The 13852-nt window shown below is 56.5% G+C and overlaps 1 protein-coding gene across 1 annotated transcript; it reads right to left on the bottom strand.

Annotated features, from left to right (window-relative positions):
• Positions 1–3855: 3855 nt before the first annotated feature.
• UBE2S (ubiquitin conjugating enzyme E2 S) lies at positions 3856–8338 on the bottom strand. Its single transcript, XM_082709760.1, has 4 exons — positions 8116–8338; positions 7355–7502; positions 5759–5949; positions 3856–4327 (listed from the first exon to the last, which is right to left on the bottom strand). Exons 1-4 carry the CDS (start codon positions 8116–8118, stop codon positions 3998–4000), a joined length of 672 nt encoding a protein of 223 aa, XP_082565886.1. The 5' UTR covers positions 8119–8338; the 3' UTR covers positions 3856–3997.
• Between the last annotated feature and the right edge of the window lie 5514 nt (positions 8339–13852).

Below are 13852 nucleotides of genomic sequence, written 5' to 3'. Positions count from 1 at the left end.
CAGAGAAGCAGGCAGAGCGGGAGGGAGAAGCACAAGAGAGGGGGAAGCAGGCTCCTAAGCAGAGAGCCTGATTCGGGACTCAATCCCAGGACCCCGGGATCATGACCTAAGCTGAAGGCAGAGGCTTAACCCACTGAGCCACCCAGGCGCTCCTGGTATCCTATTTTAAACAAAAATTTTAGGATGCCTCCCCCAACTTGTGCCGTCTCTCTCTCTCTCTCTCTGACAGATAAAATCTCTTTTAAGATTTTCTTTATTATTTATTTGACAGAGAGAGACAGTGAGAGAGGAAACACAAGCAAGAGAGGAGGGAGAGGGAGAAGCAGAAATCCCAACTGAGCAAGGAACCCAATGTGGAACCCTGAGACCATGACCTGAGCCCAAGGCAGACGCTTAACAACGGAGCAACCCAGGTGCCCCAGATAAATAAAATATTTAAAAATATAAACAAAAATTTAAAAAATTAACATGGGGCACCTGGGTGGTTCAGTCAGTTAAGCATCCAACTTTTGGTTTGGTCTCAGGACATGGTCTCACGAATTGTGGGGCTGTGCGCCCCCATGGGGCTCCACGCTCCGTGGGGAGTCTGCTTGGGGATTCTTTCTCCTGGCCCTCCCCCTACTCACACTTTCTCTCAAATAAAATAAATGTATTTTTAAAATTAACAGAATGGTAATGGTAGCATGTCGTATGCGCTGTTTGCATGCTGCTTTTTGTTCACTTACTCTAGTTTGGAGACCAGCCCGTACTCACACATAATGAGTTTCTTCAGGTTTTAAAAATTCTGCAATACAGGGGTGCCTGGCTGGCTGGCTTGGTGGAGCGTGCAAGTCTTGATCTCAGGATTGAGTTCAAACCTTGTGCTGGGTGTAGAGGTCACTCAAAAATAAAAATCGTTAAAAAGGGGTGCCTGGGTGACTCAGTTGGTTAAGCATCTGCCTTCGGCTCAAGTCATGATCCTTGAGTCCTGGCTCTGTGCTCAGCAGGAAGTCTGCTTCTCTCCCTCCCTCTGTTCCTTTCCCCTGCCTGTGCTCCCTTGCTCTCTCAAATAAACAAATAAATAATCTTTTAAAAAATTAACACATAGTACTACTTGTTTTGGGGTACAAGTCTATGATTCTACAGTCTTAAACAACATAGCACATATCCTCCCCAGTGTCCATCACCCAGCCACCCCATCCCTCCCACCCACCTCCACTCCAGCAACCCTCAGTTTGTTTCCAGAGATTGAGTCTCTTATGGTCTGTCTCCCTCTCTGGTTTTGTCTTATTTCATTTTTCCCTCCCTTCCCCTATGATCCTCTGTCTTGTTTCTCAAATTCCTCTTATCAGAGAGATTATATGATAATTGTCTTTCTCCGATTGACTTCTTTCACTTAGCATGATATCCTCCAGTTCCATCCACATCGTTGCAAATGGCAAGATTTGGGGGGTTTTTGATGGCTGCATAGTATTCCATTGTATATATATATACACCACATCTTCTTTATCCAATAAATAAATATATGTATATATATGGAAAAATACAGTATATATACAGAAAATAATTATAAAGCAAGCTCCACCCAATAGACAGGCCTACCAAGTCCTCAGAAGCCCTCCTGGGTTCCTCGTGGGCTTAAGGTCACCAGAATCCCCAGCTTTACAGAAACAATCTTTTTTTTTCTTTTTTTTTTTTTTTAAGATTTTTTATTTATTTATTTGTCAGAGAGAGAGCGAGCGAGAGCAAGCACAGGCAGACAGAGTGGAAGGCAGAGTCAGAGGGAGAAGCAGGCTCCCCGCAGAGCAAGGAGCCCGATGTGGGACTCGATCCCAGGACGCTGGGATCATGACCTGAGCCGAAGGCAGCTGCTTAACCAACTGAGCCACCCAGACGTCCCTACAGAAACAATCTTGCTTGTACAGTTCTACCACCTATTTACCTGTTCAGCTGTATCACTTATTTTACTCATTTTTGCCTGCTTTGGAATCGTGCTCGAAGGCATCCGAATTGGGGGAATCTTGCATGACTTGCTGGTTTGAGTGATTGTGACATCTGTCATTTCTTCCTGCTGCTAGAAGCAACAGTAGTTCCACTTTCTTGTTCTGGGCATCGTTTCCTGAATGTATGACCACGTGTACACTGCCTGTGATTAGGACAAATGGTGAAAGCCTGCACCGTATGTACAAGGATGCCGGGGAAGGGCTCCGGCTTACACTGTTTTCTCAACTGCTTGTGAGGAGTGTCTTCTTGTGCTTGGCAGTCCCGTGGATTTCCTCTTCTGCGAAGTGTTGAAAGGGCTTTTGCCAACTCTTGTGTTTTCTTATTGATTTGTAAGGACTCTTTATATACTGTGATTAGTCTGTTTTGGTTCTGTGTCTTGCAAGTATCTTCTGTCCCCCTGACTTCTCTTCCCTTCTCTAGAGAAACAAGCAGACTTTAAAGTATCTAATAAGCGTCATGGATATAGTTTACACAAAAACACACCTTTTCCGAGTTGGAGCTTTGACAAATTCATGCAGCCATTTGACCAAGAGTATGCTAGATCTGGAGTATGCTTCTCATCCCAGAACGCTCCCCAGGTCTTCCCCGATCCCTGGCGGCCAAGGCCCTGCTTTCAGCCCCTGGTGCCTGGTGTGAGGCTTCATCTATGGGGCATCGGGTATCTGGCAGACGGTGTAGACGGCTTCACTGCAGTATTTTTGGGGTTAACATTCTGCTGAGTGGTGTTCCCTGCTAGGAACGTTTTTTTTTTTTTTTAAAGATTTTATTTATTTGACAGAGAGAGATTACAAGTAGGCAGAGAGAGGAGGAAGCAGACTCCCTGCCGATCTCAGGACCCTGAGATCATGACCTGAGCCAAAGGCAGCGGCTTAACCCACTGAGCCACCCAGGCGCCCCTAGGAACTGTTTTACTCCTCACCTCTCGAGCATTTGGGTGGTTTCCACTTTTTGTCTATTACTAAGGAAATAACCACAACAGCTCACATACAAGTCTTCACACAGACAGGTTTTCCCTGAGCCAATTTAAAGCCTCTGTGCCTTCATTGATTTCTGCCAAGACCCGCTCTGTTCCTCCCCACTCTGCTGCTCTGGCTTTGCAGCCTTCACTTCTGGCCCTGACAGATGTCTGTGACCAACAGGAGCCACCAGCCTGCAGTTAAGCGGGATGGGACAGCAATGGCAGCCTGCTGTGTCCACGAAGCTAACTTGCTGCCTATCTCCTGACCCTCCCCTGGAGAGTGTGTGTGTGTGTGGGGAGGAACAGAACCTGTCCCCGTGGCAGATTGGTTTCTGTGATTAGGTCACTTGGGTTTAAACAGGAGCACCCGGGCGGCCTCACCCAATGCACTGAACCTCCGAAGGACCCGGCCCTTTAGTGGACACCTGAGGCTGAGAGGGGCGGGGAGAGGGGCCCAAGGGGAATAACCCAGGAAGCTTCCAAGAGTGGAGGACAGCCTCCAACAGCCAGAGGGCCTGAGACCTGTCAGCTTGAAGAGCTAGGGACGCGGACTGGAAGGGGACGTCACTTATGAAGCCAGGAGCAGCCAACAAGGCCTGCCCAGGCCGCAGAGCAGCGGAGGGGGATGCAGGATGCACAAGTACACGTGGAACGTGCTCTGTCACCCTGAGCTGGGCCCACACCGGTCACCTGGCTGTCCCAGGCAGGAACCCTGCCAAGCCACACACTTACTTCAGGAAAGAATAAGGGCAAGTGTGATGGGAGTATGGGCCCAGCTCCCGGGATCTCTGCAGGGTCATGGGGCTCCCTCCTCCCTTGGCACGCCCCACGGCAGCCCTGCACACACACTTCGAGGCCCGGGGGACCAGTGTGGCAGAGGCAGCAGTCCTGGGGGGTCTGTGAGGCAGAGCAGCTGCTTTTCCAACTTTATTTAGAAAAACAAATCCAGGTCCCATTGCCCCACACCCTCCCCCACCCCAGCCATAATTTAAATAACTTAGAGACAGCGTTGGGGGTTGGGGTCTGGGGAGGGGGTAGAGCTGGGAGAAAAACCCACTACAGTCGCCGCAGGGCCCGTTTCTTGTCCGTCTTCTTCTTGGCCGCCAGCTTCCTATCCCGCTCACCAGCATGCTTCTTGGCCATGGGACCATCGGCCCCTCCTGGGCCCCCGGGGGCCATGGGGTCAGTGGAGGGGGCGGCACCCCCACTGGCCAGGGCCCTGCCAGCCTCGGTGCTCCCACTGCTGGGCCCGCCAGCGCCCCCGTGGATCTCCGTGAGCAGGCGGGCGCGGGCGGCGTACTCCTCGTAGTTCTCCAAGAGCAGGCGGCCTGCCTCCTCGTTGAGGGCGGACTCAGGGTTTGGGTGGATCAGCAGGCACTTGATGGTCTGTGGGGAGAGGGCCAAGGTCAGGGCTAGGCCACCCACGGGCCTCCAAGCCTCCAGAGTTCAGCCGCTGCCTGTTCCCTGCTCTCCACACCACCCCCCAAGCAGACTCTGGCCCTGCTCACACTGGTGTCCTCACCTTTGCTCAGTGTCTCCTGCACAGGCCCACGGGGGGACAGGTACTTGAGGAGCACCCAGAGGGAGGTCCAGGGTGGGAACCAGCCCAATACGCCTTATTGAGCCCCTTTAACGAGGGGCGAGCTGAAGCCGAAAGTGCACAGACTCTGTGCAGGTGCAGTGGGCAGCCCTGCAGGCCTGAGTTGGGTCTGGCTGGACCAGTGGCGGCCCCCGCACTGTGGTGTCTATCCTACCTCCACGTTCAGGCACAGTGACAGGGAGCCTGCAATGCCCAACACATGCCTGGCCTCCATCAGGCGACAAGACCCTTCTGGCCTGCAAATGAGGCCCGTAAGAGCTGCTCCCTGGCTGCTGAGACACACAGCGCACCCGGTCTGGCACCCGTCACTGACGCTCATCAGGGACCCCTGACCCTGCCGCTCCCACAGTGGGCCCACACTGCAGCTCCTCGGGATCACTGGGGACACAGTCACTCTGTGAGCTCATTTCCAGGGTCCCTGGTAGCCGTGGCTGACACTCCCAGGAGAGGAGGAGGATGTTTACTTTGGAACTCCATCTTCCCCGTGTGCCCTAAAGGAAACTCCATGTTTCCTCATCCCCCGACCATCTGCCCCAGAGCTTGTCAGCAATTCCATTAAAAAATTCCTTTTTTTTTTTTTTTTTTTTAAAAAAAGTAAGTTCTATACCCAACACAGGGTTTGAACTCAGGCCAAGATAAAGAGTCCCTGCTCTTTTGGTGGAGCCGGCAGGGGACCTAACTGCTTTAGGGGCCTGTGTCCTGCTGGCTCAGCCAACAGGGTGCTGTGGGGGCCATCAGGCAGACCCCTGCTCTGCCCCACTAGAAATGGCAAAGACAAGACAAAACGCCCCCGCGGGGCACATCGCTGCTGGCGGACAACAGGCAGCTCATTGAAATACTCAAGAACCACAGTGGTGACAACTAACGGACTGCACACCTGAGAACGCTGGATTTGACAATACCGCAAACTCTGCTCAGGAGGGAAACCAGCTCCGTAACTGCATACTGACTTGTCCCATCAGGAAAGCGTCTAAGACACAGGCCCACAGATGGCCCTACAGCAGACACGCCCCATGTACTACGCTGCCTGGACAGCTGCACTTAGGTGTCCTGGCTCAAACACTGCCGACGCTTCCAGAATTTTCCAGCTGGACCTGGAGTTTTACACGGAAGATCCCAACTCCTTCAGGGTTGATTTTCAAACAGACACCATGCACCATGGCTCAGACATCAGTGGGACGTCCGGAGGGAGGCCCCTGGGCCACCCCAGAACTCACCAGCAGCACGTGCCGGATGCCCAGCTCAGCCGTCCAGTCCCTCTTGAGCACGTTGACACAGATCTCACCGTTGGCGCCCACGTTGGGGTGGAAAATCTTGGTCAGGAAGTAGCCCTTGGGTGGGGAGGCAGGAAAGTCCTTCCCCAGCAGGAGTTTCATACGGAACAGGCCTCCGGCATAAGGGGTCCCCTCTGGAGTGAGGGAGAAGGGGCTTGATCGGGAAGCTCGGACTCTCTAGCACCGCCTAGTCTCCTGGGCTGGCTCGGAGGCCAGTGTCCCACCGCCTCCCCCACCACTCCGGGGCATCCCTGACGGGTGTGTGTGTGTGTGTGTGTGTGTGTCTGTGTGTGTGTGTGTGTGTGTGCAGGTTCCCAGCAGACCCAACGGCAATCCCGAATATATGTGTGTGTGTGTGTGTGTGTGTGCAGGTTCCCAGCAGACCCAACGGCAACCCCGAATGCCTGTCTCTCAAGTGTCTCAGTCACACACCCTTCCCAAGAAGGGCAGACACTTCCCGTGAGCACTTGTCTTTCTGGAAAACTATCTACTTGGTAGGAAAGCCCGCAGAGATGAAGGGACTGTTCTGTCACCTCCAGTCTTTCCATCTGCCCAATCAGTGAATGGTTCTCATCCCCCAACTTGCTCATGTCACAGAAAAAGTGGGAGTGGTTCTGGACCCTGTTGTTCCTCATGCCTAGGTCACCAGATCCCTCTGTGGTAGCTTGGGCAGCTGACCTCCTGGTCCCCTCCTGAATTTGACCCCACCTTCTAGTCCGGCCAAGCCACTTCACCTCTCACCCAACTCCAGTGGTCCGTGGTCTCCTGGCCACCCTTTCCCCATGAGCTCAACACTGCAGCCTTCACATCTGCTTGAAACCCACCAATGGCTTCCTTTCCATACTCCTTCCAGGATCCTACAAGCCCTAAAAGCTTCCTCGGTCTCTTCTTCCTGCTTCTACCAAGTATCTAGGTTGCCTGCCTCAGGACTCGGCCTATCGGGGAGCACGGACACCCTCACCACTGTCCCACTCCCGACCAGCTGGGACCTTCTCAGCTTACTTTGTAGAAACAGCTCACTACATCACTACACATGTGATCACTCGGTTATTACTGTTCCCTCCTGAGACACTGGGTCTGGCTGGTTCCCTGTCCCAGGAATCCCAGGCACAGCAGCAAGGAGTTGGTCTATGGTCATCGGGCCCACCCTTCAGAGAATCCCCATCTGATGAACCTGGTAAGGCAGGGATCAGGGTTTTCTCACTACCTACTGGAAAAATATCCCCAATGATTTGTTACTTATGGAGTCCTCAGGGATCAGGGTTTTCTCACTACCTACTGGAAAAATATCCCCAATGATTTGTTACTTATGGAGTCCTGCCTACAAACCGTGAGCCCCAAGAGGTGTCTCTGTGCAGTCCCCAGCACCTGGCAGAGCCCAACTCTTAACAGGGGCTTCCTGTTCTAGTACCAGTTCTGCTTTTTGGTGTTCGTTTGCATTTCTGATTCCACGTATAGATGAAACCGTAAGCTGTTTGTCTTGTACTGAAGGAGAGAATGCTATAAGCACACTCCTCCTCCTCTCAATCCCACACTCACCAGGGCCCTCGATGGTGACCTGCAGGTCAGTGAGGTCTTCCTCATTGGGAAAGACCTTGATGCCATCAGGCGGGTCAGCAGTCAGCGTTGTCACCTCCTTATACACCAGGCGAATGATGTGGGGGGGCAGGTTCTCCACATTGGAGTTCTGGACACAGAGAAGAGGGTGAGTAGCTGGCGGAGTCGGGGCCTCCTGCAGTATCTAAGGATGCAGTGGCCACCCTGGTGTTGACCTGCCGTCCCACATCCCCCACCCGGTAGGCTTCAGATGGCCATCCCAAGCTGACCTCCCACTAGACATGGGGGCGGTTTTCGAGGGGCTTGTGGATGGGTCCACCTTCGCCAGAAGCATCCAAAGCTCGCTCATAGTCCAGCATGGTACCCCATAGTTCCGGGTACGCCCGAGGCCTACCCTGGCCCCCCATCCCTACCTAACCTTGGTGAAACCCTCTTCGAAACCCCAGCTCGGGGCTGGAGAAGGAGGCGTTGCGTCCTTGGTCCCAGATCACCCACGGGCGAGCCACAAAGCCCCTGAGCCCTCCCCGGGACTCAGTCGGCCCTTCCCCTCCGGAGAACCTGCGGGCCGCCCAGGCTCCGCTCCTGCCCCGCCTCCAGGAAGGCCCGTCAGCCCATTCCAGGCCCGGGACCCCAGGCGGGCCCCCCCACTCCGCCCGGCCGTCCGCGAGAGGCTCCTGAGACCCCGCCTCCTCCTCTAGTGGGGCCCCTCGGCCGCCCCTCCCAAGCCTGGCCTCCGCGCTCACCATGACTGTGGCCGGCCGGGGGCGGGTCCCCCCGGCCCCCTTCCTGCGCTCTCCGGGCCACCGGCTGGGGCGGGGGGCCCAACTGCTGCCGCTGCGGCCCTGGAGAGGCCCCGGCGGCCCCGCTCCACTCCCCGCTGCCTCCGACAGCCGCCGCGCAGCGCGCCTAGAACTCCTCCCGCCCCGAGTGCCCGGCCGCACTGAGCCGGTCGCGCGCGCACTGCCGCCCTTTTATAGCCACCCGTAGGCCACACCCCCCCCGAGGCTCCGGAGCGCCGCGCCTTGACCCGTGACGTCACCGCGCACGGTCCTCGGCGTTCGAGGAGCTCGCTCTCTTCCCGAAAGCTGCGGGAAGAAGCCGGAGAAGCTGGGGACGGGGGCGTGCGGCGGGTTGGCCAATGGGGACAGGCGAGGGTCGTAATGGGGTCCCTGGAGAGTGGAGGCGCTGAGAAGGGAGGGGAGAGAGGGAAAAGACGCGAGGGGTAACGCGACCGCTAATTGGCCCGTTTGAACGAGACGCCGCCTCTTCCCGGCGTACGCGCGCGTGCCCCGACGCCCAGGAACTCGCGCACGCGACTAACGGTCGGCCGCGGAGCAGGGGCAGGGCCAGGATGGGCGGGACTCGGAGGGGTTTAAACGGATGATGGAAGGATGACTGGCCAATAGGAAGGCGCCATCGTAGATTGGCGTCAAGAGGCTCCTGGGCGCCAGCTCTTGGCAGAGAAGGCGGTGTCAGGGGGCGGGGACGAATGGAGTGGAACCAATGGGGGCTTGCCTAGTGCGGGCCTAGCCCCTCGCAGCCAACGAAATTCGTCGGTTTTGTATATGCAAAGACCGTGAGCGCGGCCCCCGCGCCCGCTCTCCAGCCTGCGGTGGGGGTGGGCGCTGGAAGTCGGCTGCATTTTTCTGTGAGGCGCCATTTTGTGCGGGCAGAGTCCCGTGACCCGTGTCGTGCATCGCGGGGGGCGAAGAGGCAGGCCGCACGCCCTGAGGGCTTGGCCGCCTGTGGCCTGGCAGCCTGTCCCGGCGTCGGTCACGCCGTCGGGCTTCTCTCTCCCCAAGTGGAAGGTGGACGCTAGGGTCCCTGGCGGTGCGCGGGAGGGAGGTCGAGGCACGGCCCTGTGTGCGACGGGCCCCCGGCCTCCACCCTGCAGGCCTGCAGGTCGCGGGTGCAGGGCACTCTGCCCAGGGGAGTGCGCAGACACTGAAGGAAGGGAAGGGAGCTCGGCTGCCTCACGCAGCCCCCGCCCCCGCCCCAGCCCCCACACCCCGGCAGGGACAAGGCCCAGGGGGCAAGCCAGGCCCTGCCACGAGAGCACGTGCAAACGACGGCGCTGAGCACGCCCGCGGCCCGACTGCGCCCTCGGGGTGCCTGGTGGTGGTCGCGCCCGGTGCTTGCAACAGCCCGTGTGCGGACCGCGGGGGGACCGGGCTCGGGACTGTGGCGCTGGGGCTGCGCACGCGGGTGCTTGCGGGCTGAGCAGAGCAGAAGGCGCGGAGGCCTGCGGCCCGCATTGCTAACCAGGGGTAGCCAGGCCAGACAGCAGGACTGCGGTCGACGGAAGAAGGGTGCCTCGGCCGGGGGGCGGAAAGGGGCGGTGGGGACCTGGAGCTGCGGGGAGAGCGTGCAGAGAGGGACAGCAGGTACCTCGTCCCGGTCAGGCAGCTGGCAAGGCTGGGTCAGTGAGCTTGGCGGTGGAGGATGCCCGGGGGAGAGGCAGGGAGGTCCCAAGTCCAGGCCGAGGGAGGCACGGTGTTCTTTCCTTCAGTCTGGGCAGGAGCAGAGAGAGAGGTGGAGATGCCGGCGCAGCCGCAGGTGTGTGCCCCTGGGGGTTGGGAGAGGGGATGGGCGTCTGTGGCGGTCAGCCAGACCTGGTGTGGGGGCGTGGGAAGGGCCGCCTGTGCCCTGAACAGTCACCTTAAATGGGGGTCAGCGACCTAACCTAGGACTCGGTGCTGCTGCAGCCCCGGGGGCCTCACCAGTGCACAGACCAAGGCCGGGGGCGGGGGCTATGTTCCAGTCCTGCTTGGTTTACAGAGGCGGGTGGTACCTGAGTGACCCCTCGGGTAGGTGGCTGTTTACAGACGCCTGGAGTTTTACTCCCGACAGGCACCTTACCTGCTGAAAACTTCGCCAGGGTCTTCTGCCCCCACCCTATGCTTTGACTAAACCCCTGGCCCTGGGCCCCTGGGCTGCCTTTCTGTGGGTCCCCAGCGTGCAGTCTCACAGGAGGACACGTGGGTGTGGGTCTGGGTCCCTTGTCTTCTCCCTCCTCATGGCCTCGGCTCACTTGTCCTGCCCCTCCTCTCCCATGCTTGTTCATGTGCCCCCCCCCCCTTTAAAAAGATTTTATTTATTTGAGAGAGAGAGCATGAGAGGGGAGGTCAGAGGGAGAAGCAGACTCCCCATGGAGCTGAGAGCCCGATATGAGACTCCATCTCAGGACTCTGGGATCATGACCCGAGCCAAAGGCAGTTGCTTAACCAACTGAGCCACCCAGGTGCCCCTCATGTGCCCTTTTTGATCTGGGTCCAGAATTTGTCATTTCTTGATCACTTGCATGTTTATCAGGGTCCCCTCTGAGCAGACCAGCCCCAGGACAGCAGGGACTCTTCCTGGGCCCCTAGCAGAGTGCCTGACGAATCAGAGGTGTTCATTCGTTCAGTAGGTATTTGCAGAGTGCCTGCTGTGTGCTGCGCACCATCCTGGCTGCTTAGGGTAACTCTTTGTCCCGCAGCGGGGACAGGCAGACGTAAAACAGTCCACAAATAAGTAAGACTTGGGGTGCATGGAAGGGAGCAAGAGCTGTGGAAGAAGTGGAACAGGCAGGGTTCGGGGCACTAGACAATGCAGGCTGAACTCTGTGAGCCAGCACCTCTGCCTGGTGCTGTTGCACGGTCTTGGGATGGAGCAGTGACCAAGACAGGAAACCAAGCGGTGCCTTCCTGGGGCACTCACTCCAGCAGGGCAGAGACAGAGAAGCCATAAGGACAAGAGCCGCGTGGTCAGCTGTCCCGGTTTGCCCCAGATGCAGACTTGATTCAGCACCAAGACGGGAGATTGGAGGCTCGTTTGCAGGACAACTTGGGAGGATGCAGTGATACTCATCACCGGACAAGATAGAGCAGGGCAAGGAGTATCCAGAACACCGGGGGAGGGAATTTTAGGCAGGCTGGTCAGGGGAGACTTCCACAGAGAAGAAGGCATTTGACCAAAGATCAAAAGGAAGCGAGGGAGCATGTTTTGTGGGAATCTGGAGTAAACAGTTCCAAGCAGGGGCACAATGTCCTGACACAGGCATGAGCCTGGGTGTCAGCAGGCTTCGCGGTCCATGCTGTCACGACAGACGCCGCGGCTTTCGTTTGCATGCGCCTCCATCTTCCTGTCGGAGGCTGTTTGGCCTCTGCCCTTGGTGGCCTTGTGGTCTCAGCTCAGTGTCCGCAGGCCTGCGGTGACTGATGAAGGAGAAGCCAGTTCCTTTGTGTCCCAGGAGCAGAAGGCGGTGCTCACCTGGGTGGGGGTGGCTGTCCTGCACAGGTGAACATGCCCTGCAGGGGACCAGTACCCACCAATGATGGACACACTGCGGGCTTTGGGCCCACTCCACAGACCCTAGACAGCAGGGCCGACTTCACGCTGGAACAAACGAGCTTTCCGGCGCTAGGGGCTTCCTTTGATGCCTGGAAAACCAATCCCTCTGACGCCCTCCCATATTCAGCAGATCGGTGCTGGCGAGGATGGGAGTAGACGGCATTCCAGGGCACGGCCTGGCCCTGAAGTAGCAACTCTTCATTTAGTTCAATGTTCAGGTTTCATTTATTTACTTGGTTTGAGAGCAGGTAGGGGCAGAAGGAGAGGGAAAGAGAATCCCAAGCAGACCCCCTGCTGAGCGTGGCACCTGACATGGAGCTCCATCTCCAGACCCTGAGACCATGACCTGAGCTGCAGCCAAGAGTGGGCACTTCCCCAACTGAGCCACCCAGGCAACCCCAAGCTGCAGATCTTTGAAACCTAACTCCGCCATTCATCTGGGAGCGCACCGCAGGGAGAAAGACGTGAATGCAGCAAGTGGTATATGATAGATGACCTTTAGGGTATTGTTAATAGCAGTGAAAAATGGGAAAAGCCCGAGCGTGTCTGGGCAGGGACTGTCATATGTCTGTCCTATAGTCACGTCTGCGTGTCCCTAAGATGTGGAAAACTCTGCCACGGTTGGAAACGCTGGTAAATTTGCTGTTGGAATCCCTGGCGCGTCTCACAGTCTGATGAAGGGACTGTATCCGCGGTGAGGTGGGGGGAAGTCACACGCAAATGCTAGCAAATGCCAGAGGAACCGTCAGAGTTGAACATTATCCGTTGACAAACAGCACAGCAGGAACTGATCTGGGCAGGACAGGCGCCGTGGAGGCACCAAGTGGAGCCCAAAGGCCTTGTGATGTCACCGGATCCTCGGCCGGGGTACTTCTGTTTACCGTGGTGCTCTGCTAGCATCACTGTCATGAAGAGGACAGAGGGACTGTTCAGGAGACATAAGCAGGTGCAGTGCTGCGTCCCCACATAACAGGGACTGAAAAGAACCAGCTCCCAAAGGACAATATGGGGACTGTTGGTGAAACTTGAACGTGGACTTTGTCAGCCTGAAGTGCTTGGTTTTAATCATCCCGTGGATGTGTGAGAGAATGTCCTTGTTCTTCAGAAACATCCTTTTTGGGGTGAAGGGCTAGGACGTAGGCAGCTTGCTTACTCTCAGATGCCTCCAGAGGGAAAAAAAGGCGGGGGGGTATTTGTCGGGAAAGAAAATCCTGAAGTGGTGTGTGGAAAAGTTAACCGTTGGTGAATGGGCGAAGGGTATACAGGGTTCGTGGATGTATTCTTGTCTCTGTTCTGCAAATTTGAAATTGTTTCAAAACACAAAGGTAAAAGAAGCAGGGCGCGGTATCCACACACACACACCACATCTGGTGTGGAACTGAGACACCGCAAACCTGGCCGGTCAGGTCTAGGAGCCACTGGGGCCGTGCTCACCAAGACTGTGCTGCTGAAGACGGAGTGCGTGTCAGGCCCAAGCCTCGCTTGGGCCCATGGCGGGGTAAACGGAAGGACACAGGCATCCGTCTGCTGCTGGCTCTCAAGCTTCTCCCTGGGAAAGTACTTCTGCTCCCATGTCACAAGAGTCACAAGAGTCACAAGAGCTCATCTGATCTCGAGGCCGTCCTGTGTCCCTAGGAGGAGAGTCTCTGAGTGCTCAGCAAACTGCTGGTCTGGTGCATGGCACAGTTGCCTGTCCTCCCTGCTCAGCCCCGTCTGCCCCAATGAAGACACTGGTGGAAGAGGTGATTGCTGAGACCACGCCAATGTTGCCTAAATTCCCCCCGGGAGGGGGGCGCTTTCCAAGTGAGCACAATAGTGATGTTCAGAGCCCCCCTGCCCTGCTCCCTGTAGCCAAGCAGGTGTGCCTGAGTGGGGGAAATCTGGCCAGTGCCGAATGCTTAGCACTTAGGATGAGGCTTTCTCAGACACAGATCCCCCTTTTTCCTCCTACAAGCAAACACCTCCCCGCACATGGTGGGAGGTGGTGGTTAGATTTCATGTGTCACTTGTTGGGTCAAACACCAGTCCAGATCTTGCTGGGAGGTATTTCATAGGTGTGATTTTTTTTTTTTTCTTAGAAGATCTGAGGGATCTATAGGGAGTTGGGGACAGGGGCAGTGGGAGAGAATCTCAAGCTGACTCCCTGCT

Source organism: Mustela nivalis (genome assembly GCF_964662115.1).
Source record: "Mustela nivalis genome assembly, chromosome: 18".
Lineage (NCBI taxonomy): Eukaryota > Metazoa > Chordata > Mammalia > Carnivora > Mustelidae > Mustela > Mustela nivalis.
This window is presented reverse-complemented; position numbering and strand designations above follow the sequence as displayed.